This window comes from Ascidiella aspersa, chromosome 2 (assembly GCF_963924565.1).
Source record: "Ascidiella aspersa chromosome 2, kaAscAspe10.2, whole genome shotgun sequence".
Classification (NCBI taxonomy): Eukaryota; Metazoa; Chordata; class Ascidiacea; order Phlebobranchia; family Ascidiidae; genus Ascidiella; species Ascidiella aspersa.
The window spans coordinates 30,346,868-30,373,879 of NC_139448.1; the positions used below are offsets into that span (position 1 = coordinate 30,346,868).

At 37.3% G+C, this 27,012-nt stretch overlaps 2 protein-coding genes across 3 annotated transcripts; one reads left to right on the top strand and one right to left on the bottom strand.

The window, feature by feature from the left end:
• The first annotated feature begins 6,407 nt into the window (after positions 1-6,407).
• On the top strand, positions 6,408-26,212 carry LOC146164812 (TNF receptor-associated factor 3-like). Its single transcript, XM_083382970.1, has 4 exons — positions 6,408-6,489; positions 7,064-7,235; positions 7,494-7,576; positions 25,917-26,212. The coding sequence occupies exons 1-4, from the start codon at positions 6,472-6,474 to the stop codon at positions 26,166-26,168; spliced, it is 525 nt and encodes a 174-aa protein (XP_083239096.1). The 5' UTR covers positions 6,408-6,471; the 3' UTR covers positions 26,169-26,212.
• On the bottom strand, positions 7,339-23,089 carry LOC146164813 (lysosomal proton-coupled steroid conjugate and bile acid symporter SLC46A3-like). 2 transcript variants are annotated; one of them, XM_083382969.1, is made up of 12 exons: positions 22,998-23,089; positions 20,292-20,419; positions 19,126-19,226; positions 18,385-18,546; positions 17,836-17,961; positions 16,054-16,343; positions 13,487-13,642; positions 11,814-11,986; positions 10,661-10,823; positions 10,214-10,297; positions 9,490-9,646; positions 7,339-8,274 (listed from the first exon to the last, which is right to left on the bottom strand). In XM_083382969.1, the coding sequence occupies exons 2-12, from the start codon at positions 20,403-20,405 to the stop codon at positions 8,178-8,180; spliced, it is 1,623 nt and encodes a 540-aa protein (XP_083239095.1). In that variant the 5' UTR covers positions 20,406-20,419; positions 22,998-23,089; the 3' UTR covers positions 7,339-8,177. The 2 variants fall into 2 exon arrangements, with proteins under 2 accessions (XP_083239095.1, XP_083239094.1); XM_083382968.1 differs by lacking the exon at positions 22,998-23,089 and adding an exon at positions 22,096-22,261.
• Positions 26,213-27,012: the final 800 nt, after the last annotated feature.

The window sequence follows — 27,012 nt, forward strand, 5'->3', positions numbered from 1 at the left end:
TAAATGCGGTTATTTAGGTATTGCCATTTCATTATTTCAATTAAGTAAGTAGATCTATGAACGGGGCCTATCAAGCCATACATAGGCTAGTGAATGTATTGCAATGTTATGTAACCAGTTAAATAATAATAAATTGTTTATTATATATTTTTATGGTAGGCCTACAGGAAATGAAATTGGTTTATTTTCATCAAACTCCAGTAGGCTATATATCAATAAATTATTCTAATACTTCAATTTTGTTGACGGCATACATGGCTATTCAACCATGTCACTAAGTAACTTGTGCTGAAGAGTAAACACAAACAGGTTACTGTAGGCCTACCTAGAGCGCCGAACAAGGGTAATTGCATTGTAATTATTAACTGTAAAACAAAGCTTTCTATTTACTAATTTGTCTTTGCAAAACATTTCCACGAACCGGTTAAGTATTAATCCTATTGACTAGACTATTACCTTAAACGACATTATCCCTTTGGCCGGTTATTTGTTGTAAAGTGCTCTTACGTGTGGGAGTCCGATATTGTTTTCGTCAACAACAAAGTAAACTTTGCGCGAAAATGACACAATCCAAACATTTATGGCGCAATAGGCTGTTTTGAACTTAGCTCATTTGCTGTTCCCCCAAACTCATACAAAACAAAGTACAAACGATTTGATAAGAAGGTATTCCCACAACAAATAAATGAATCCTAACTTTAGGCAGTGGTTCTTAACCTGTCGAACCGTTATGTCATTCTGCAAGCTTTCGTCGAACCCCAAATTTCCGTTGAGTATTCCTTTCTTCCTCCTATGTTTGCCATCAAAGCGGCCGGATCCAGGATTTTTGTTTCGGGGGAACATGAAAGTTTTCATGGATGACTCAATACTCAAACATGACGTCATAACACATTTCATCTTAAAACACCTGTTGTTCTGTAGCCAACCCGTGCGCTAACAAGCAACTGAAACTGGGCAGAATCAAAAGATAAACTTGCAAACCCGTGCATTTTTTTCTCAAAGGGAATTCAGAAAAATATTATCGGCGAAATAAGAGAGAAAATCGTAGCGTTTATTAAGGAGGAAGTTATGAAGTGCTCTTGAGCTCCGCAGACTCACTGTGAAAAGTGAAATAGTTTCAAAAGAAACGTCATAAATGAGTTGATTAAAACCAAGCAAAATATTTTAAATGTTGAGGACAGCAATGTAAAGTACGTGTGTTGTACTGCAGTCGAGCTGCACCCTCTATATATATATGGTCAAACTGGGATGGAAATTTTCTGCTATGCTTTGTCAAGCCCCACTCGGCAACAATGAACGCAAACATAGCGCTGATCGAAGAGCTGAGTCAACAAGCCGCGAAGGGTCCGTCTAGGTACTTTCCCTAATCCTGTTTCGACCAGTGCTTCCCCGAAAAAATTTGCTGAGACGGTTAAGCAGCTGCTGCAACCTTATCTGCAAGAATAAAACGCAATGCCTAGGTACTGTAGCCTCTGTGTCGTTGACTAGCAAAATGATGCGAAATAAGTGCGATGTCTTACTGTAATCACATTAATGCAATTATATACGTAATGCATTACAAAATATAACAGCAAAATGTACAAACTGGCTACATTATTATACCCACCAGCATTGATTCCTTGACACATGACGACCATCTTTTAATAACATAATATAGAGTTTAGTTTATGCAACGCTTTAGTCTAGTGCAGTGGTTCTCAAACTTTTTCAAAAAATTACGCAACGGTCCCCTAGCAATTGTTCTAATTGCTCACGGTCCCTAAAAAATTAACACAAAATAACACGTTGTTGTTAATGGTATTAATGGGACGGGTGCACTTGCTTCTTGCTATCAGCTCGGCTATGTTAACCACTAACGAATCACTTTATTTGAGCAAAGCAATCACAAACGGTTTTAAAATCGTGACAGTACAGCCCACGGTGGCAGCGCAGCAAGCTGTAAAAACATAATTCTCATTAGCACAACGCCACACTATGACGTCACAATGGACAATTCAAATTAAAGTGTTCAATAACGGAATGAAAAAAATAATCAGCTTGGTCTGGAAAAGTAAGTTGCCTGAAAATTTTATTGCACAGACAATTTTCTTCTTCAGGGGCGTCGTGTTGATTTTTTGTTAGGTGCTTCGCGGTCCCAGAAAATAGTCTCGCGGACCCCAGTTTGAGAACCACTGGTAGTGAATCTAATATCTTACTTGTCACCAAAATACAAGTAATGTTTGCTTAGTTTCATATATAAAAAAGGCGAATCTAGGCGTATTGAATCATATAGGCTATAACTAGGGGCAGGTTGAGGATTTCTGTTTTGGTTGATGGGCATATTTTTTTGAGAACATAACAAGTTACGTCATACCGCGTGATGTCATAATTAAAAAAATCTTGTGAATTGTGTGTTCTCGAACACAATTATGTGTGTAATTACGCAACCGAAAATAAAAGGTAGAAACAATTTGTTTTTATTTGGTTTGAATTGGAAAAACATTACCTGAAGGAGACACGACGAATAGGACACATAAAAACAATTACCCTATTGAATCTACACATGAATTTCTGCACCAAAACTGCGCACGGAGCGCAAATTAAAATACATTGCGTTTATTCGTATTAAAAAATTGGATAAGTGTTACTCACGATACAGTGAGCCAGGGAAGCCGGAGCGATTTCAGGGCAAGGCGGGCGACTTTTTTGGTAAGGGCAACATAGACCGCAGGCTAGCGTAGCGAGCCGACATATTGGGGGGTCCTGGGGTACTCGCCCGGAAAAATTTTTGCGGCCACGCCCCCTATAGATTGGCTTAAAATGGTACCAAAAATGTTTTAACAAATGTCAACCATGTCATTTTACGAATTTTTTGCATTTTTCCGTAGCTCAAGCCCTACTCATGTCGGCCCTGTGGACTAGTAAAAGTTCTCTTGAATTTTCTAATTTTTTTATTTTCAAGTAAAACAAGAGAGCAAGCGAATCCATTGTAATTTACCCTAAATTCTACTGGTATAGTGGTTTCTTATGCATACAAAAAACGTCTTTTTTTCTGAGTTTATAGGAGTATATAGGACAAAATTAAGCATTAATGAAAAGGGCACTTTTGCCCCCCACCCCGCGCCCTGCGTCTCCGGCGTCCCTGCAGTAGCCATTATGGCCTACTGGAACCGCCCACTAGTCCACAGGGCCGAAAATGAGAAGCGAGTTACTTGCTTGAATTACTTCGTGAAGGTGTTAGGATGAGTATTTAATGATAATGCGTTTTGCAAATAAATGTATATTATATTTAAAACAGGTTCCTCTGGCAATATATATATTTTTTTTACCAACGTTTCGGCTTACTATCCAGCAAGCCTTCGTCAGGGACTGACACACAAAGCCAACAAGACACAAAGTAAAATCACACTAAGAAAAAAGAAGATAAAATGTGCGAGACGCGTTCAAAATTCACAGCGATAAAACAACGTCCAAAATATAAAGCGATAAGACAACGCGCAATTTAGTGGTTATCTTTTAGCACCTGTCGGTTCGGCGCTGGAAACAAAACGTCCGTTTTGATGTTTATCGTATCCGGCGTGCGGTGTATCTGCCAGGATTCGCGAAACAGACGTTTTCGGTAGTCGCTCTCTCTTGCAAGAACAGTGCCCCCATCGAAATTAATATCGTGTTGACGACTGCAGGCGTGCTGCGCCAAGACTGACTTCTTGGCGTCGTTGTTGTTCACGTCGCGAATATGTTAACTGAACCTGTAAAGAGCTGTTCGCACCAGCAGGACGTTTCTACTTGTATTTTACAAAGTGTAAAAAATAAAAAATGGTTATTCAGTAAAAAAAGCTTTTTGTTTTACAGATAGTTTAATATTGAGCTGATAGTTTTTAATACGTTACGAAACTTTTATTAAAAAATACAAGATGACTTTGAATAAAGATTCTCTACAATTTTTATTGACTCACATTTTAGGTTTAACGCAACTCAAAGTGTATTCAAACCTGAACTTTATCAAGCGGTTTGGGAAATAAATCTAGTCGAACAGAAGCTGAACCTGATATTTTCAATCACTTCGAACCCAAACCGAAACTGGACCTCTGTGCTTATTGTTCTGCTGATCGCTGTATGGGGTTATCCCTTCGGTGGAACAACATAGATTTATCTATTTTAAGGGCGTATATTTAGAAATCCGAAAACATTGAGCGGCGGTTTTACCCTTTGAAGATATACCAGGTGCTTATACACGTTAATTGTCTAAAAAGCTGAAGTGTATACGACTATATGTACACGCCGTAGACTTCCCAAAATACGACAACCAGAATGATGTAATAAGAACAGCAAATATTGCACAAATTAATTGGCTTCCTTACAATTCTAAACATTTTTCTGGCGTACAGTACGCTACACACGCCTATAAACGCTGTGAACAAAGTAGCGGTCTCAATTTCTAGACATGTGATAGAAGCCTCCTTCCCTTTGTTAGCCGGAAAGGCTTCGTGCGGAAAAAAAAGCTACGCAAACAAAGGCGTGTGTATTCAGGGGCTTGAAATAAAAGGACTGTCATGGGCTATTCGGAAGGTTTTGCGCAACCGGGCCGGCGGGTTGCAATCAAGACAAGGCCGAAACTCACAATAAATCTGACAATAGGCCATTTCACCATTAATAGCTTTTACCGGCAAAATCTTAACGATAATGCCTCTCGTTTTATTCTATTGTCTACTCTAAACGTTCGTGATTTTTTAATGTGTCGCGTGAATACCCTTAGGACATATTTTTCAGAATTTTACTGTTTAAAAGTGTAACAATTATTCTGTTTTATATAGGGAAACGTAGCATGAAACACGTATAGTCGACGTCGTATAGTCTATACTTATAGGGTAGGACGCGGCGGAGTGAGTAACCAAAAATAAAAAGGAGTGTGCTATTGGCTTGTACAGCAGCCTATTGAAACCTATTCATTGCATACAACTCATTGTGTGGTCGACACGTTCTTTGTTGATCGAGCAAGGGGTTGAATATTGTTTCAACAAAGCACTTGTCGTGTCGGTAGCGTCGTTACTGAAGCGAATAATGCGGGCGCTATGCTGGCGCGTTGAGCCTGTAGCTGTGGAGTGGGAATTCCCACTCCGTAGAGGAACAACATGATCACGTGGCTCACTTCGCGCCTTCGCTTAAAAGTTTCCCGCGTTTTCCAGTTGCATAAAGCATTGAGGTTTGGTCGGCTCCATCAGTCTATATAGGGAAGCTACTAAGGTGGTGCCTGTAGAAATGTTGTAGCAGAACTGTCATTTCAGATTGTTTACAGTTGTAAAAAAGCATTTCAAATCGTTTTGTATATCACAAACTGAAAGTTTGGAGCATAATGGTTGTAGGTTGTAGTAAGACGTAATAAGAATATCAAAGCCCATAAAGAAGTAGGTATCATTTTGAACGTTCCGAATAACTCTTTATTCATTTTCAACATCATTTTCAACATTGTTGAAAATGAATAAAGAGTTATTCGAAACGTCCAAAATGATACCTACTTCTGTATGGGCTTTGATATTGTTATTACGACAAACTGAAAGCGTTAAGAGAATTATGACTCGTTTTAACTTCTACTACTAGCTTTTAGTTTCAGGTATGTTGTGTGAATGAATGGTACCAGGTAACTTGGGAAATTCAATAAAGTCAAATAAATGAAATACAATGTATTCATTATCTATTAGACTAACAGGCTGAGTGAACGTGTTTACGATTTTTCGAACAGAAAGCCTGCTGATTTTTCGCACACAGCAAGAATATATTGTTTTTAAAGTTTAACAACGTTAATTGACGTTTCTTGCGAAAATGGAAATAGCTGACCTCAAGATAAAAATGTCAGATTTGGAAAAAGATTTAAAAACGATTAAAACACAAATGGAAAATCTGGAAAGAGAATTGGATATTGATGAAGGGGTCAGCAAAACAGGTAAATATCTGATTCGGATGTAAGATATGGTATTATTTATATAAATGTTTATCTTTAAATGGGTTATTTACATTAAGTTTTAAACAAGTTACTTGCTATATGTGGCGGTTTTGTGTTGTACTTTTGTGTTAAATTTCCAGTTGAGTTGCAGCTCATAATCGAACAAGTTTACCAATTTTATTCGTTTAACGTTAGATTTTTATCATAAGGATTTACCTTTGTAATTGACTTGCCCTAAAGATGCCTTGACATGACTTATTAGCTATCCAAAAAGACTTTACCTTGACTTTTTACAAATGGCTTGATCGGGACTTAAGTCATTTAAAAAATACTTGTTTACAACACGGCTACCCTGTCTCTGTAATATGCTACGTGCAGTCCAGTAAAACACATATAGCACTATTTTTAGCAAATAACTTTGTTGGCAATAGTGCAAAGTACTTTTATCATTAATCCAGTGATTTAGTACCTTGTTTTGTTTAGAACTGTGGGAACAGTTTTGCAAAACTTTGTTGCAACATCAACGTTCTTACCAAGCAATTTTTTCGGAGATGGAAATCATGTTTCGGGTACTTATATAAAATAATAGACGCGGATCGTCATTAAATTATATTTATTTACACGGAATGTTTGCGTTTTGTTTGTCACGTCGTTTGCGGTAAAATTCTCACGACCTTCGTGGTATAAACCTGTTGGAGTTATTTTATTCCTCTTCAGGTTGTTAAATTTCAATCTATAATATTAATTTGGAGCCGCTACCGGATGCCACGTACAGTATTTTTTTTACAGTAGCTATATCGCCGGTATCGGTGCCAATACGATACTAACTTAATATAAAAATTTCAGTCATGATTTGTAATCCAAAGCAGCAATTCTAGTATAGAAGGAAAATTCTTCAAAAATTGTAGTTTTCATCTTGACGTAGGTCAACGTTCCTAATATTCTTAGAAAATGTCTTTGAACGCTTCAATTTCATTTACTCTGCTTGTTTGCATAGTAAATACGTCATTTGGTATAGAACTAGTAATTCCTCTTCATAATCGATGCGGTATGTTTTTTCAAGTGCTAACTAGAGATATACCGAGTAAAACGACAGGTGTTTTATAAAGCGGGATTTCAACGTTATTTTTTGCACCTTTTCAGGCGACTTCAAACAACTTCAGCGGTAACGTGATTCTAAAAGTTGACAATTTTGAAAAGCGAATGCAAGAAGCGGAGAATGGAGGGAATTCGCCCGTATATTCGGAAATATTTCACAACGGCAACTACGGCTACAAAATGCGCGCTGGGATTTACCTAAATGGGGACGGAGAAGGTTAGTTAAACTTATTCGTGCTGCTTTTCAATGTGTTAGATGTCCAATTATTTATACCTTCTAAGCGTTTGTACCTTAAAACAAAAGTAAAAATTGCTGCAAGCACAGGGATGATTTGTATTAAGAGAGACTCTTTGCACAGCTTGATAAGGAGACACAGTGTAATAGTATCCCGTGTCAAGCATTGCATACAAAATAAAGCACAAACAGTGAAAAATCTGTGACAAAATACGGTCAATTTTTATAACCTTCACACAGGTCTCGGAAGTCATGTTTCAGTTTTTCTCGAAGTTCTGAGGGGAGAATACGACAGCACCTTACCATGGCCTTTTCAACAACAGGTGGGTTATTTTGTTTTGTGTGTTTATGCAAGTTATGTCTATGCGCCCTTTTTCCTTTTGAGGCTTGGCAAAAATAGCACAAACAAATCTTACGCTTTGTTTCAGTTTTTTTTGCGTTTGACATAGTTTTGAACCCTGAAAGGCGGTGTGAGTTACGATGGTTCGCGCAAGTTTGCCGTAGTCGCAGCAAAGAACTGTTTTTGTTGGTGCAATCAGGTGCGGTGCGTCATAGAAGGGTAGTTATTCGTGCAACACGGCCCCTTTTTTCGGGGTATGTATTCAGGCTGGGCTGTGACATGTGAAGCGTATCCGTACCACGCAATAGTCGTACATTCATCGTTGGCGCAAATAATAGTAAGTGTCAAAGCAGACCCGTACACAAAACTATGACACTAAAAGACTCAAAAACAAAATGGCAATGCAGATCAAAACAAAAATAAATTACTACTAGATCGCAATTATTGACGATTCATCTGCATGGCGAACACATTGCGGCAGTCTTGATTCTCTTGAAAAATTAATAACACTAATGCAAATGAGTAAAGTTGAAAGAAAATCTCAAACAAAGCGAAACGACAAAAGTGCAAAAAAAAAAACGCAGTCACGTAAGAAGTGGCTCTCGTTCGCCATCTTGTGAAGATAGTTCTTGCTTGCTTTCTAGCAAAGCCATCTTTCGTTGATCGCAAATCCAAATGGTCCTGAGTCAAAAACAAGATTAGAAATTAGGGGGAATATTCAATAACATCGAATCAGAGCCGATACCTTAGGCCTATACCAAGTGGTAGCATCGGTACTCGTCCAATTTTAAGGCGTAAAAACAACGTTAAATTTTATTGACGTTTTTCGAAATTGGTTCACGTTTTTGGTAGGGTTACTCGCTCAAAAGAATGTTTTAAAAAGAAAGTGAATGATACGAAATTGCACAACAATAAATTAACATTGTCACCTAAACATACATTGCCTAAAAAAATGTATTTCGGCCTTAATTTATCTATTATTTGTATTCCCCAAATCACCCTCCTTTAAAATGTTACCCGAGTCAAAAACAAGCAATCAAACTAGGGGAATAAGCAATAATTACGAATCGGAGCCGACACCCGATACCAGTTACCAAGTGTGGTAGTATCGGTATTTGTCGTTAGTTATGTGTGAATTTTAAGCCATGTTTGCGAACTAGGTAAGCGTTTTTACCTTTAAAATATTTAATAACAGTCCAAGGGAACTTCGTTTGTACCAATAAAGCAAATATTTCTTTTAAACATGAAAACATTAGACTTCCACGTTGAAATTCGCCACCTCGATTGTTTTTTAACTGCAATCATTTGGTATCAGATTTATCAAACTATATAAGGGGGAATATTCAATAATAACGAATCGGAGCCGACACCTGGTACCAATTACCAAGTCGAAGTATCGGTACTCGTCCGACGCGAGGGTGGATCTCGCTTATCCGATATAAAATTTATTTGTGCATTTCAGCCTTGTTTGCGACGTAAATAAGTTTTTTTACCTTAAAAATAGTAGAAAACTATCGAACGTAACGTTGTTTTTACCCCCAAATAAAATATTCCTTTTAACATGAAAATACAATACTTCCACGTTGAAATGCAACACTTTGGTTATTGTGTAATTGCAATGACGTCATTTGGTATCGCATCGGTATGTGGTCACGTTGAGCCAAAACATGGGACATCGGTTTCGGAACAAAATTTAAAGTAACCCACATCCCCAATCAAAATACAGAAAGCTATCCTGCAGCAAATTCAAATAGTACGCTAACATTTATAAAGATAAGAAAAAAATGCATTATACTTGTGTGTAGTTCGTCAAATCGACGAAATAGAGTTTATTACAGAAAAACTTAAAAATTGAAAAAAACCTATAACAATAAATAAAACTTAGAACATCCTTACGACATTAGTGCAAGCGGAATGACCAGTGTGATGGCAGCATAGAGCCAGGCGAAGCCGTGGAAGATGTTTAAAGTTGACGAGTAGATAGTGAGGAAGGAAATGCTCGCAATAAGAAACGAGAAGAGTTCGAAGCTCGAAAGCAAGGCAAACGCTGAACCTGGGATGAAACAGAAAAACAGATTGGAATTTTTGGAGTTAATCAAAGCAGTGGCCATGCTAAGTGATAGTTGTGGAGAAAGGAGTTTTATGTTTGGCGAACTTTAGCCCAGTTAAAAAAATTACGTGTGTTGTTAATATGGGTAACTTTCTTATACCCTAATGGACTGAGGAATATGAATATCCCAATATTGAACCTTTGGAAACCCCAGTAAAAGTCTGAAAGCAATGTAATATTTTTTTACCCTAACAATGGTTTTATATACTACATTCCCTCAAAAATGTAAGTGTGCTCTTTCTTAAATTTGCACGATCAACCAATAAAACTTTACCAAACGTATTAAAAACCGGTAAACAGGCCACTATAGTTCTCTTAGACTTGTATAACGGAGATTTCGCTTACATTGAATGTCCCCAATCAATCTGACCACTCAAACTCAACTAGCATTGACATTGTACCATTACGAATTCGCTTCCAAAATTCAAGTGAAACACTACTATATAGTTGTACGTATAGCTTCATTGGGAAACGCTTGTTATGTATATATAAAGCTTTGCCCCTAGTTACCGTGTTCCGATTCGGACACCAGATTTGACATCTGAGCTTGAATGAATGGTTTCGTCGCCGTCGCTACAGAAACGACCGCAGTGGCTGGTCAAAAACATACAGTTTCCGTTTAGTATAAGAGGAATATTTTTGTTTTATACGGCTTTAACGGCACTATCGTCCGGAAATATTGCTGTCACAGAAACTGATTTGTAACTTAATCCGAAGTATTCTTTCGAATAGGCGAAAAAAAAATTAAAGTAATATTATTTTGTTTCATATCAAGCATACAATAACAATAGGGATACTACAAAAAAAAAACATGTGGGAAATCGTCAACAAAAATAAATCTTAAATGTATTTTGTTGTAATTTACACGCTGTTCAATCTCACTTAAAAACTGGGTATCAATTACATTTAAACATTTCAGTTCTAAGAAAATATAAGAATGCATCAATTCGACTATACCCAAGAATACGACGTAGACCTGCGTCGCAAAAGCCATGAGCGCAACGTAAAATAACCATCCGGCAAATCCGATGATGATTATAAAGTTGTTGGAGAACTTGAACACATTTTGGTAGAGCTTCACAAAGACCGGAGCAATAGCAATCAGGAAGAATTTAAAACCCTATAAAAAATTACACTTATTAAGAAAGCATTGGAAGCCGTATCGCGATAATTCAGTTAGTTAGTGTTTTTAGGATCTGTTTAACTAAAAGCCTTAATCACAATCGAAATGCTGGCATCTTTAGTACAAAATATTACGAATCCACTAATGTTAAACCGCAATATAGGATTATCGGTCCTTGATGGGGATGTTTCTTCATGTGACTGTATTGCAAACTCAAAATAATTGTTTGATTGAGGAAAATACAAAGACTCGTTCCCATGTAGTTTTAGTTAGTAAATGGTGGAAATTAACTAATTAACTATATGTGTTTGTTGGTTCCATGTTTCATGACGGCTATTGTACCTCTGGGGAGAGACAAAATACTTATGTATGCAATAACTTGCCATAAGTAACGTATAGTTAGTTGAAATACACTAAAAGTGCGCAATAGGTCAATTTTTACGTATCTTGGTAAAAGCGTAATACTTCTAACTTTTAGCGAAAAACTCCAGAGCTTGTTCCATACAACCAAAAAATACCACTATCCGACAAAAAATATTAGTTATAATAATCCAAAAGACAAGATGCCTAAATACCCTAAGTTAAATCAGTCGACGTGACCATCACGCTTACCTCTGTATACGTTTTAAGGCGCGGTATTGACTTGTATTTTTATTTAAACCGGTATATAACTTTGCTAAATATTTTTGATCTCAAAATGTAATTGTCTCATCAAGAGACAGTACACTGTTCGCCAAAATTTACTAAAACAATATTGGTTATCCAAAGATTACGTCCATTGTACGTTTTAAGGCGCGGTATTGACTTGTATTTTTCTTTAAACCGGTGTATAACCTTGCTTAAATAGTGTTTGAGCTGAAAATGTAATTGTCTTATCAAGGGACAGTACACGGTTCGCAAAAATCGAAAATCGAATTTTCGCCAAAATTTCAAAAAATAATATTGGATTAAGATTGCGCCCATACTCCAATTTAAGCTTAAACTTACCGATTGTACGCCGATAAGCACGGGCGTAAAACACAGCGGACGACTGAGGAAATAAATCGTCTGAAATTCCGCCGTTCCAACGTAGACGTACATGAGGAAGCAGTAGGAAGCCAAGTAGAACCAAATTCGCCAGACGCGGCCAGGGTGTCTCCCGCCACCATGCGGACAAATACCTTAAAGGCGAAATTATTTTTTGTGGGGTTAAGGTTGGTTTATACGAGGCGTACGACGTTAAGAGCTAGAGTCGACCAGTTTACATACAACTCGTTCCCAGAGGGTCTTCAACCGGATCTTTGTGGGGTTTGTGTTCTGGCATTTTTTTCTGGGTAACACCGGGTTTTCTGGCCAGTAAAATACTATAATTATTTCCTTGAAAATGTTGACCTTCTGCCGATGCGCAGTTTAACTCGGGCTCTATACCTCCAAGTGGCGGCACCATCTCCCTTTGGGAGGACTGGCCCTGAACCTATTACTAATACTTCAGGCATTCCCGGCCTCCTTTTTGGCCTATGGGAAGAAGAAGCCACTACCCTTTTACCCTTTACTTTACCCTTACTTAAAAAGGAAGTAAAAACAAACTGCAACTCCCCCTATAACCAAAAGGGTCAAAGGTAAAATATTTAATTTTTTTCCGACAGAAAGCAGTATTTATGTTTTAGGTGCCGACGTGTTCCGTTAAAGCACAATGCGTCTATATAGTGTCTTTACTTTGCTAACGTAAAACCAGATAGCAGTCAGTATTTGACACCCGTTTAACATTGATCTGAAAAAAGTACCAGCACCTCATAAAGAATAATAATGCGATTGAAATAAAGATATCTGTCAAATGCTAAAAACTTTTTTGGATGAATTGTTAAAGTTTCATGTCTACTCGCCCAAATTACATTGCGTACGATGTTAACAATACACTATAATAGGATACCTTTCTAATTTGGAAATTATAGTGATTACAATCCTATAGGCAAAAATGGATCATTTATTGATTTTTTTTTAAATATACTCAATAAATTATTATAATCTATTCGCCATTCAATTAAAGATGCACAAACATATGTGTGTTAATAACTGTGATTTAGCCCTTCTGAAGTTGATTTTTAACCAACGATTGCGGCTTACGTATCATTAGTACACCGAAAAGTCATTGCAGATTCACCGAATCTGTCGATCAATGATGATCGTGAGTTCAAACCTCACTGCAAGCTAGTTGTTATTATAGCCTGCCTTGCTTGCATCATTGATCGACAGATTCGGTGAGTCTGCAATGGCTTTTCGGTCTGTCCTACTATTGTAAGCATTATTTACGATTATATGTGGTATAACTTTTAAATAAACATAAACTTATACTTCGAAAACACTTGGACCAAGTTTTATAACTGATTGCCCGAAAACATTTTTGCTCGTGATAAAAGTGATTTGCGTTACATTACGGAAAAGAGGATCATGTGCTTCGTGTCGATGCACTTGTAAACATTAATCACAAGGTTAAAACTCGAAGTTGGCTTTGCGGGTGTGAAAGAATTTGCAAATCGAAGTGCCTTTCTTATCACTCAGGTTTAGGCAAGCAAATACGGAAACAATAGGACAGGTCTCGTGATGGAACAAGTCCAAGTCTCGTGATTGGGTTAACACGTCGCCGTTAAAACCATTCCGTGACTTTCGGCGCGCTCACCAACCTGTTATGACGTCATTTTCCACGGTGACGCTACTGTCTGCGCTCAGCGTGACGCAGCACTTATCGCAACTGCTGTATTCGCTGCTGTACACTCTCCAGACCGACTTGAATAGGTCGAGAAACTTAAAACGCCCCTTGATCTCCACGAGGGACGAATCTGAATGAAAGCAAGGTTTTTTGTTAGGTAGTTCATAGTATACCTGTTTCAGAAGTTGGAAAATAAAAAGCAAAATTACTCGCCACGCGTATTTCTGTTTTGTGTTCAAAGTATATAAATAGAGCTTCTTATGGTCGCAAAGTTCAAACGGATACCCAAAACGGTCTTCACATGATTGATATTTAAATCATGGATGCTATTGGAAAACTGACCACGATATACATATTTTTAAGCACATTCACTTTAAATAAAACTTCAGCTATACCAAAAAATCCGGCCATTAATGTGACTGTTTTCACGTTTCATGGTCTGCTACTTCCTGCTACAGATTTTGGTCTCGAACTAAAGCTACAATCCCTTGAAGACGATGCCAATAACAAGATAATATCATCACCGGCTATGTTAAATTCATATAAAAGCTTAAAATAAGCCGACACTCTGTTGACAAGTTAGCTGATGAAGCACCGTTGTGCGAACATCAACATCAAAAGATTTAATTGTTTAACAGTGCCATTTGAATTTTATTTGTTGAACAAAACAAGTGCGACAATCAACCAGTATAAGTGTAGACAGGTGAATGGTACTCTGTACCAGGGTTTTCCAATATTCTTATAGTCTGTGAAACATGTAAATTTAATAAACCTTTTTCGCGACTTAATTTTTTTCACTGTGACAAAATATATTTGCTGTCTGTTTCGGCACGGATTTGTTGAAGTAATGTGCATTTCAAGGTTTTGGTTTTGCATATGTTTTGTGTATCGAACGGAAAAAAAATTATTATTACAGATGAAACACTTAGTGTAAAACTCATGGACCGTCATACTGGTGACCTCGTTAACCCTTTGGGAAAGCGAACCCAGTATAAAACCGGCTTTATCTGCAAAATTGAGGGACGTTCCGCGCCCCAAGCAGACTTTGAAAACTCTACATAATCCCAGTTTTCTTATTCAATGAATTAGAGCAAAATATGACTAATTAGAATTTTACTATGCCACTTTGTCAAACGGCTGTTAGGTTCTTAGTTCGAAAACGATTTGTAAAGATATTTATAAACTGCATGGGCTATGCTAAAACGTATAAAAACTATAGTACAAGAATATTTGCGATTCACATTCCTATTTAAAAAAATGTTTTTGAGAGTAAATTGAAATGCTCTAATTTGAATTATAATCTAATTTTGAGAAGCTAAAATTATCTAATTCAGGTACACCTTGTACGGATCTGCAATGTATAGCTTGACAATGAATTTCGAAACCAAAAATGTCGAGTAGATGAACACTATCTTGATTAAGACGTGTCGGTTCAAACTTGTATCATTAAGCCCGTTTATATGCACGTTTAAGCCGGATTCGAATCTGATTCGTTAATTCATTCTCTCTCGTTTTGGCGCTGGAATGAATTAAGTTCTCTCGTTTCCTAATCTGACAAAAGGAGTGGTTTTCAATCCGTTCTCCGCTTAATCTGTTCGTTTCGCTGACGGCCGGAATAGTTTGATGTTGAATGACCTGCTTTAACGCAGTAAACATCACGCCACTTTTGGGGCATTATGACGTAACACGAACGGCTAGTCGTAAACAAAACAAGTTTAGCGCATAAGGAAAGAACATTACATACAGTCGTTAGAATCAGATACTAATTTGTGACATAGGCGCTGGTCTAGAATCCACAACATATAACATTATTTGGGTTAGGATGCGGGTTTGGGTAGGTTTAAATAGTAATAGTTGGCCCACCCTCACCCAAATATTGTACTTTGCTTTAATAATTGTCTCAACGCTGTGGTAGGATTCTAGGCCAGCGCCAAATACAGTTTTCATTAATGTTTGGTACATCTTATCATTCATTTCTTTTGTCCACTTTGCCTTGTATATAGCGTTGGCCAGCACAAACAAGCTTAACTTTCCTGCACTTACATTCTGTGTGCCAGGTAAACTGAAGCACAATAAAGACGGTCAAAAACGTACTTAATCGGCAAACCTAACTCAAGTAATTCTTGGGTTTTTTTCAAAGTTAGGTTAATAAAAACGAACAAGCAGCAATAAATTGCTGCAAGGAGTAGCCTAAGCCGAAAAATTGGTTGTGCGTTAGAGGTTTACTGGAATATTACGTAATAATGCATATCAGTGCAGTTTGTACACTCAAGCTGGCTTGAATTTCGCGCCATGTAATTACGACGCTGGAACGGATTACTTTTCAAGCCGGCTTGAACCTTAATCTAATCTGCCTGAGAAAGGTACATATAAACAGGCTTATTGCTACATTAACTAAAGACGATACAAGTTCGATTCGAAACATCTTAATCAAGATGATGTCGATCTACTCGCCCCCTTTTTGGCTTTGCAATTCATTATTAATCTTTGCAATTCATTATTATTAAGAAATCCAGTTGTTCAATTCTGATCTATAAGCACCTTCTTCAGCAAGATCCTTGCCATCGGCGCAATTGTTGTTGCTCCGTTCGTCTTCATTGCTCCCGGAGCGCTCCCTCTCTTTTCTCTCTTTTTCCTCCGAACTCTCTCGTTCGCGAAGTTCTCGAATCTTTCTCGAGTCGGGCATGAGGGGAATCACCGATGTTGAAACCACCATTAGGATGACGCAAGAGGCGACGGGGACGAAAAAACCCTGCGCCTGAATCCAGTAGCCGCTCACTAGGCCGGCCACGCCGCCGCCGATTCCGATGCAAGTGTCCAGTATCACCATTCTGCGCCGAAAGAGAAGGGGCGGTTAAAGCTGTGACCAAGGGACGCACGCAACTCGAAATTTCTCAGTGTAATATGTCCGGGAAACTTGGACAACTAGATTTATTTTTGCTTTTTCAGATTGAAATTAAAATGAGGCAATTTCAGTTTTTCGAAATTAGATTGGAATTAAAATTGCTGAATTCTTGAAAATAAAATAAACAAGAATTTAAACTAGAGTTAAATTTAGTTATTAGCAGCAACGTTTAGCATAGCCTTTGCTTTCAGACCGTACAATTCACCTACAAGTCATGTCGACCAAAGATGATTCATTAAATTTCTTTGTTCCAGCTGAATGACTAAAACTGCCGTTGGGAAAGTAGCGTTTTTTTTTTAAATCTAAATTAGATTAGAATTAGGATTAGCCACATTTTGCTCTAAATCATTGAATAAGAAAACTAGAATTAGCTAGTTGTCCAAGTCAGATCTCCCGAAGTAAACAAGATATCGATCAGAAATGTTTACACATTACGCAAAGCATTATCAGATTTAACGTTTATGACTTTCTGAACGAATATTAATACCTTTTTACCGAATAACTGGCGGTCTAGTCACGGCTCTTTGTAAAGAGTGGACTCGTAGCTATCGCCCTATGCGAGTCACTTTGGGAACGCTTAAATTTTAAGGCCGAAAATGACTAAATATTAACATTCTGAAATATTAATATTAATATTATAATATTTTTTACCATACCAAGTATTGATATTAATATTATAATAATAAGTCGATTTCCTCCCTAAGTTAGATTGCTTTAAGTGGAGTGAAAAAATTCTGATCGATATCTTGTTTACTTTCGGAGATATTGGATACACGATGAAATTTTGAGCTGCGTGCTATCTTTGGTCCAGCCGTGCATTTACTACCAGCACTGAGAATCTTTTCGCGTATTCTATAGGACTCGTCAGAGGAAACTAATCGCATTTACACAACAAAACAGTATAAAATTGAAATCATTTTCCGAAGTATTGTTGCACTGAATATGTTATTTTGGAAATCATGTTAACCCTGGCATGATAAATGTCGACCTCAATTCCTGATCAAGATCGTTAAATAACGTGCCAAATACTGTGTAAATACTATGTGCACTGCCCCAGTCGTTACGTCACGCAGCAATATTGAACGAAGCCAAAGCTTTGTTCACCAAATACTTATTTTATGGTATTAGATAAAACAGTATAAAAAGGAAATTATTTCGAAGTAAAAAGCATTTTGCAATTGCTCTTAAAATGTCGTACAGTATTATTACATATTAAAAAAAAAAAAAACACAAATGATAAGTAGGCTAACAATAACTTTTTTTGTGGAAGCACAAAATAATCGCAAGGTCTAACACTGGGCCGCGAAGGTTTAAAGAATTAAAGCAATCGTGTTTTGTTCAAAAACGAAAATTTAATTAAGAACTGATGTCGCCCTTCGGCTTTTTAGAAAACAACGTTTTTTTTTTTAATTTTGAACCTGATGCCCCTCTTGTGTTCTGGTGTGACGTCACTAAGGAATGCATATCCTTGCATCAGGAGCGTCATATAAAAACCGCTAAACCCCAACATGAGAAAGAAGATGTAGAGATATTTCAAATCCCAACTGAAACCGAAAAACATCACATTAAGTCAGTCACGAAAACTTAAACGGAACATCATTTCAAAAAGTAAATGTCATTACGCGCGGCCAAATATTACTGTTTCTAGTCAGCAAAAATGACAAAAAATGGCTTAATACCAGCTTTGTGAACAAGTCATTTTGAAATGGCCTAAGTCCAAGTCAAGTAATTCGTAAAAAAAGTAAGTCCAAGTCAAGTCAATTCAACTGAATAACAAGTCAAGTCAAGTCATTTGTTTAAAAGTCTTAAGTCAAGAAGAGAAATTGTACTTAAGTCAAGTCAAGTCGTTTAAAAACAGTGACCAAGCGAACTTAGAAGAGCAAGTCAGTCCAACTGCTAAGCAGCGCTGACCCAAGATAAATAGTATTTTTCATTTATTAACAGTTGCAGAGTTCCAAGTTACTTACTCCAAATAAATACAGGCTGCTAGATAGACGTCGCTGATTAGAATTCCTATGGAAGGTATTGTCATGGAAATCTTACGACCCACTTTGTCGCCCAACGATGTGATAACGATACCGGCTAGAATCGCAGGAAGCAATAGCGTCATGTCGAATCCCAATGTCCACCTGATGCAATTAAAAATCAGCATCTGAACAGGATATCTTAGAAAAACAACATCAGGCGGGTACAGGACATACTGTATTTGACATCATAGGGTTGTAGAATGAGGACGTCTTAAAATTGGAACCGTAAACGTTTTACAGTCGCTTTAAACATTTTTTAGTTATTTTGTGATATGTTTTTCTCGGCTTACCATAAAGTTATAGCAACAGAAATTGTTACATGACGAACAAGCTGTCAGCACACTAATAGGGTATTTGGATTTCAAATTGTACAAAAAAAGATAGCCTGGACAAAGCATAAAATCGCATTTAAGTGCGAAGGAAGGTTACAGTTTGCGGTTAGTCGTAAAACAGAATCTAGTATAAAAAACGATTTTTGTAGATAAAACAAAAAAACAAAAATGCCTAAAAAGACGTGCTTAAACCTATCAGATGTAAAAAATACTTTTCGTATTTATGTACAATATTACAGCTTCCCACGCGAAAACAGTTTGACGTATAGGAAAATTTGTAGCGGAAACGTGACTGTGTTTGAAAAGGCATTGTTAAAAATCTACCGTAACCTCGACTGGGTTTGCTTACTCGGAAACCTCCTGAGATATGAGATGGTCTAACTCCGTAGTATTGCTGTTTCCACACCCCTCTGTAACTGCGCTTGTCGCGTTGTGCATTTGCGCCACTTTCTGAAAGCAAATCAGATGAATGCGGCATCACACCAAAGTATAAAACCACTTAAATGTCCAGGCCAATGTTTCTTTACGCAAAAGATCTTTGGAGCAGGATTTTGCCCGTAATCTCACAAGTGACGCAATTTTACGTAAAATATTACCGGTATTGTAGCAAGTTTACGCTGAAAAATAACCTCTCTGGCCTATATAATGCAATTTTGGAATAGTACGTTGGCATAACATATTTTTGGCAACCATTTTTGGCGGCCACAAATTATGGAAGGTAGTCGGTCCAACGTGTTACAGATTCGCGCATAAAATGTCGTGTATAGGTGGCTGTAACAAAAGTAATATATATATATATATATATATATATATATATATATATATATATTTATATAGAATATATAGAAATTGGGATGGAAACCGTATACATAACAAAAATGGTGGACTAGTTGTAAAACCTAAAAAATATAGAACAACCTAAAAAATACGTCAAGGGTGAAATCAAAGATTGGTTGTGAAGCAGTCTGTTGCGACTGCGCGAAATAGTGAAGCTTCTGTAGCCCCAAGGCCATTACACGCCTTTGCAAACGCTGCAAAAATTTAGCGAATTTTCCTCAAATCGAGCAACGAATCCATTATTGCTTTGAATCTTTCTTCTGTTGTCGACCGTTTTTACACGACGCCAACAAAGTGCACTTTGAATTACTCGTGGTGAAAATTGTTTACCAAACATGTTGTGCTAAGCAGTAGTTTTTTGATAAAATAAAGGTTTAAAAATAAAATTAGTTTAAAACTGATTATAAAACTAACTACTTCAGTAGAAATACGAAAGCAAAACGTTTATGTGGTTGAAATAGTTGACCTTAAATATTCTACTAAAATTTGACTGACCACAAACTTAGTCACATAAAAAAATGGTTTTCCCATCGACTTGACTCTTCCCAATTAGAATGCTAAGTAAATCGAGTTCTACTCGGAAAATCGTAAGCCTGCTTGTTTGAGTACAGTATTTACGCACACTGGTTGGTCAAATATTATTACGATGTATCGTAGACAAAATAAAGGGCAACTTACATAGTACACATATTGCGTAGTGACCACGCTCAGCAGCAATTGACTTGTCGAGGCAATCGTTGTCATAACATATACAAGCATCCAACTTTTGCCACCCATACTGCCCATGTCCATTGCTAAAGCTTTTGCTAAAAAAATACAAAATCAACTCAATTAAATGTTAGTGTAAAAGACATTAAAACCAACAAGTTATTCGGAGAAGCGTATCAACTTGTAAGTGATCTCAAAGTAGCGTTTCTTAACCCTTATCTGAGGCGACCCGAACTATCCACTGACCTTTTTAATAAGTAAACAAAACATAGAACAACTAGCCTAAATAAATTCGGATTTAATTATTGTGAGCTTATATTCCTTCGTGTTTCTCACACAGTTTTCCCAGGGTTTTGATAAATCTTACTCAGACATTTTCAAAACTGCTGTAGTCGGCGGACTAACCAAATAAAACGGCAACCCAATGTATTTTTATAGACTGAGTAATACTTAAAGCTTTGAACTTTATTTACCAGTTTAGATAACTGCTGGAGGCTTATTTTTAAAGATAGAGACGTTTCAACGGTAACTTTGCTATTAAGTTTTAGTGCTTCGGAGTGGTATTCTTGGACTCCAGCCATAAGACCAAGATAAGAACAACACCAACGTCAGAATAAAACACAATTCGGAATAAGACCAAAATAGCACTAATACCTATGGTATTAGTACCGTCTAAATCGTAATAAGTCCTAAATCCGTCGGAATAAGACCTAAAAGGTCAAAATCAGGCCTAAACAACACTTTAACTAACCCCAAACCCCACCCCTAAGTACATCACTAACTCCCCTAAAAGTTTCAACACTAACCGATTTTCTAACCCCACCCATTACCCACCAATAACCCCAAACAGGACAAAAAATCCGGTGCTGAAACAGCGGCGCCCTGACGGCGCCGGTCAGACTAGGGCGTCCAAACGTAGTCACCAAAACGGTCGATGCCAGACCGATGGCCCCCGATCGTCCCATACCCTCTACTTACAGGTTCGGGCGTTATTCTGGCCATTTAGGCCTTCTTTCGATGAATTTAAGCCTTATTCCGATGAACTTAAGTCTTATTCCGATGAAATTAGAACTTATTCCGATGAATTTAGGCCTTATTCCGTTGAATTTAGGCCTTATTCCGATGAATTTAGAACTTATTCCAAAGAATTTAGGCCTTATTCCGTTGAATTTAGGCCTTATTCCGATGAATTTAGAACTAATTCTGATGAATTTAGGCCTTATTCCGACAGATTTAGGTCTTAGTCAGACGATTTTGATCGAATGCTGTACTGGATATTACTGCGTATTTGGCTTTATTATGTCGTTTGTCTTAATACTATGATTTCATAGTTTTTTGGGCTTTATGTATTGTTGCTTTTTAGGTCTTATTGTGTGTTCCCGTATTCTTAACTTAAATTTAGAAGTAGTTTGCGCGTAATGCGTAAATATATGGTGAAACATGTTCACAGTCGCTATACTTGAGTAGTTGTTAGTGTCCTGGGAAAAAAAACTGTACCATATTTGCGGCTGGTGGACTTCCACTAATAAAACAATAACGTTATTCGCATGAGACATTTCAGAGCGATAGTAAATTGGGTGCGACATTCCGTTGTGAAATTACTTATACAACTACTTTATTTCATGCGCCTTGCTATTGTAGAATATCGCATGACAATCGTCATTGTTTTACACGAATTTTCAGCACCTTCACTTAAATTTCTCAAGTCTACTGCTTACTGAAAGCGTAGCGTAATTTCGACTCTACGATTATTGTAACTTTAAAGACAGCCTACCTGATAAGTTTGTTGCAGGTATATAGGTCGCTACCCACTTCAACTAAACAAGTAAGGTCGTGTATGCGTCGCTACATTACCTAAAAACTCGCCATACCTTTGACCCAGTCTAAGACACCGACATGTTTGCCAAGTCATATTTGATTGGAACCCGTAGACCTTCAGGTCCAGACTGCTGTTTGCCTAGAACTCAGCGCATACTCTGGCATCGCGTGATCTAAGCGCACCGAACCGCGACGATTACGTCACACACGCTGGGTTGTTTTACTGAGACATAATCAGTCAGCTGATTTTTCGTGAGGCAGTCACATGTTATTTGGCCTTAAAACCATTGCATTTTGCCGGTAAAACGCTTGCGCGGTTGCGGGTTTTCAGTTTGAACTTTTAACTGAACTAGTAGTTTGCTGCTGTAGGGTGTTTGTAGTTCTGATCTGCCTTACGTTATGGTTACATTGATAAAGGTTTAAAACTGGACACACGGTGCACGAGCAGTAATAATCTAACTCTAGTTTGTCCACTACCATTAGACTTATTCAGACCAAATGTATGCATTGAACGTCACATGTCAAGCAGCCCATAACAAGGGGCGTATAGCCTAAATTCAATTTTTACAACGGCGCCATGGAAGTATTTTATCAGGGTAATATTTATTTTTTTAAGTATTCACCCAATTCTTATCAACCTTAAACCTGTATTCATTCTGCTAGCTGCTGACGTTGAAAGGTTTTCATTGAATATACTTTTTAACTTAAAAATCTTAACTCCAGCTTGTTTTACTCTTTAAAAGTTAAAACAAAACGTTTGTAAACAGCAAAATGTCGATTTTATCGAATATTATGATTTAGCATTTTTATTAAAGTTAAATAAATACTTAAAACAGCCGAATGTACATTTCTACTTACCTGTAAAATCGAAGCACTCTTAACGTTTCAATACTGTCGAGGCCCGCATCCAATACTAATGATATCTATATTGTGCTGGCCTGACGATAGACTGACTGACTGCCGTCTGTGTATTAACGCAGCTACTACACAAGGGATGCTTGATGCAAATAACCAGGAAACGAATTTGTGTCACATGCGTTAGTGAAGCGAGAGCTGCACGCGAAGTATGCTTACAAAAAATCGAAATCGTTTTTACCACTGCCAAACCTGTATCACATTAGAAGCACTAAACATGCTTAGCGCGACTTTCCTATTGTATAGTAGTTCGTGTGTTTTGGTTGCGATTGGAGCGATTTAACCGGTGAATGAAACAACTTGTGAAATTTCATTTTTTGCGCTGTTCTTAGATTTTTGCTTAAATATTCCAGGGACGTAGAACTTATGTACTGTGTTACTCGACGTGATGCTGCTGATTTTCTAGGTGGAATGCGGATATTGGCATAATAATATAGTTTCACTAAAACAATAAAGTGGTAAAGTAGGGATGTTTGACGCAACCAACTCTCGTCTCGTACCTATAAATAACACCAAGTGTCCCTTTTAGCTTCACGGATTGGACAGACAAACCAAAATGCAGACAATTTGATCGAAACAAAACGGTCGTTTGACAACAGTGCCACTATTGTATTTCACTAAAGTTTTTGTGCTTAAATGCATTAGAGCAAATTTTCGTGATTGCGGGATAGTAAAAAAATGTGTTGTGGTGGTTTAATAGAAGTGATTTTTTGACACAAAACACCAATCTTTCCAGATGCTGATTGCGCAATAGTTTTCACTATACATTCTGCTGAAAAGTCCTTGTTTTTTACTTATCTTGTTGGGCCTGTGTAAAATACTCTATATACAGGTTTGCCATACCGTGCTTATTTCTGAGATTTGTGCTTATTTTTGGTTGCAGTGTCTTAGAAAACACAAATGTGCTTATTTCTAAGAAACGTGCTTATTTTAGAGTTGTGTGCTTAGTTTGTCTTATTTTAGTTTCTAAAAGTGTTCTTTATCAATTATTTCAAATTGAAGGAGGAGTGGGAGACTTAATTTATTTATATTTACCAAGTTCTTTAACCCAGATTATAACAGCAATGCATTAAATTACATAATAACAATGAGTTGTGATTGTTTATTCTAAACCAAAAAACTACATTGTAGCCTATAGAATTGTGGTAGCTTGCTTTAGCAATTAAGTAAACTTTCGGCTTAACGTGAGGACTGACATTTTTGTGACAGTACAGACAAAATATTACTGAGAGAATGAGTTAGCATAAGCAGGTTTTTGTGATAAACATAAAAATGAATTTTTAATGTCAAACGAAGTCGAAAGGAAAAGAGCTGCCATCATTGCTGTTATTGTGATTGTGAAACCAGCCCAGAGGCTATAAAAACACGATATGATACTACAAAAAAAATTGCTAGAAGCATTACAGTAAATCATTCAATGAATAATTTTATTACAAGCCAAACTCCGCTATTACAAGCCAAGTGAAACTAAACTTAACTACCAGGCACGGTCAGCTTCAGGTGTTTCATGCTGCCATGCACCACGGTTTAAAACAGGGTTCGGCAACCTTCGGCCCGCGGTCCGGATCCGGTCCGCCAGTAAATTTCATCCGGCCCGCGGCCTGTTTCACAAGCTGGACAGTGAACACGGCCAATCGGCCATGCCTCATGTCTTCAACTATGTTAAATGGAAAAATGCTGAAAATTTGCGCGCTTCGCGCGAGTCGTATTTCCTCGCCCTTTAGGCATATTTGCGTTTTTGAGGGCTTCTCAGACCAAAGGCGACGTGCGCTTGGTAGCTATATCGAAATGGAAATATATTAAGGCCCGTCGAAAACTTGTTGAGTTTGGTTTGGCCCGCGACTAGAAAAAGGTTGCCGACCCCTGGTTTAAAAGGTGTACAGGTGCGTTCTGGCGCAAAAAAGTAAAAAAAAGACAAAGCTTGCATTAAATAGGGGTGGTAACTTGCAAATTTCAACCAAGTTTTTTATAACGTTATTCCTGAAAGCTTGGATTTCACCCCCGGAATCCTGGATCTGCCCCTGGTCTTTAGTAGCGTGCTTATTTTTTAGGGGCGGCGTGCTTATTTTTTGGTCTGAATTAACCCTTCCTATATAGGTTGAACTTAATTATACCAATGCAAGATCACAAGATGCTAATTTGTGCGTAGATTTTAGAACATCGTTGATATGTATGCTAAACCAAAGGCTGTTTAACGTAATTACTTCTGTTATGTTGCATGAAACACTTGAAAAAAAACTAATTTTGTTATTTGCTTTGCCTTCAAAACATTCATCTGTGTTGCTTGATAAATGTAGCCTAGGCTAGACCAGTGGTTCTCAACCGCCGGTCCGCGTCAACTTTTCTCCCGGTCCGCCAAATATATTACAATTTTATATCTCAATTGCAAAATTCAAGATGTTGAAGGCTTATCCATCAAATTAAGAAGTTCCACAGCTCCGTAATTTTCAGTATTGTGACTTAACATAGATTTAATGGTTTACTTGGGACTTCATTGTACGGCACAATGATACAAGTGTATGGCCAACTGTTTAAAAGTAGGCTACAACTCGTTTAAGTCTTAAACTTTGAGACCAGTTGTATGTGAAGCTAAGAGGTGTTTTAGTTGCATACTGTTGCGTTATTAAATTTTTTGTTGATTTTGCTTTTTGAAGGTCCACCTGTCCGCAAAATTTGTTTTGAAATTTTACCGGTCCTTAATGCTAAAAAGGAGACCACTGGGCTAGTAGAGTCTGCTTTATTACCATTTCGGTTGTTTTCTGTTAAATATTTATCCACAAAATTTATGAAAGATCAAAGGCTCTTTAATAAAAATATACAACTAAATAATTTAAATGTATCATTGATTTATTTGCAATTCAGATCACTTTCAAGTTGGTGAATCAGCAGAATCCAAAGGGCTACGACCACATCGACCATATTTGTTTCTCACCAATTGTCGTCAAAAAAGAAAACTATTTGCCTTCCAGGAGCGCAATTTACCGCAGACCCTTGTTTCTTGAAAAAAAGTTTTTGCGTGGTTCTTTTTTAAAAGACGATGTCGTTTTTTTAAAAGTCTCAGTTAAGCCTTTTGCCTGCTTTGACGCTTTTGTATCGGTAAACTCACGCCTGTAATGCGTTACTCTTTTATTTATTTTATTCAAAATAAAAGTTTAATGTGTTTATGTATGTTTTATCGTTAAGTACGCTTAACTGTTTTGTCAGAGCATAACCGTCTTGGGCAACAGTTTGTCGCACAACAAGTTAGTAAACCCGCAGGCTTGAAATCTTGCTTGTACATAAATCCTTGCTAAGCCTAACTGTTTGACTATTTTTGAAGGCACCCAGTTTGTTTAAAATACAAAATGCCTAAAAAGGATATAAAATAAGGTAATATAAACAACTACAGGTGTCATTTAGGTTGAATGCATGACAATAGCAAATGAAATTATAATTTACAAAATGCTTTTTTAATTTTTTTTTTAATTTGTTTTTGGCCCGAATTCGGCTAATGTTAAGTCAAACTTTAGAAGTACAGAGCTATAAGCTGTAGGTTTCTTACAATCACAATCACACAGTTTTTTGTAACAAATGCAAATAATTTTAAAATGGTTAAGCGGACTTCTAAGAAAACAAACAAGAACTAACAATGGTGAAAAAGCTTACAAATGGTCACCCATAGATATTTTCGTACAACACATTAGGGCAGTGTTTCTCAACCTCTTATGGCTAGCGCCCTCAGAAACAACGAACAGATTGCGGTACCCCTACAAGTTTTTTACGTAGGTTATTTACTAGAATGTCAGCATAAACAGAGCTGGAACACCAAACATCAACTCTACACAACGTAAGTTATAATTGGATTTATTCCTCTCTAACCTTTTCAAAAAAAAGTTCTAAAAGAAAGCAAATTTTTAAAGACTCAAAAATATCTCTCAGCACCCCTGTGCAATAGAAATCGACCCTAGGGTGCCGCAGC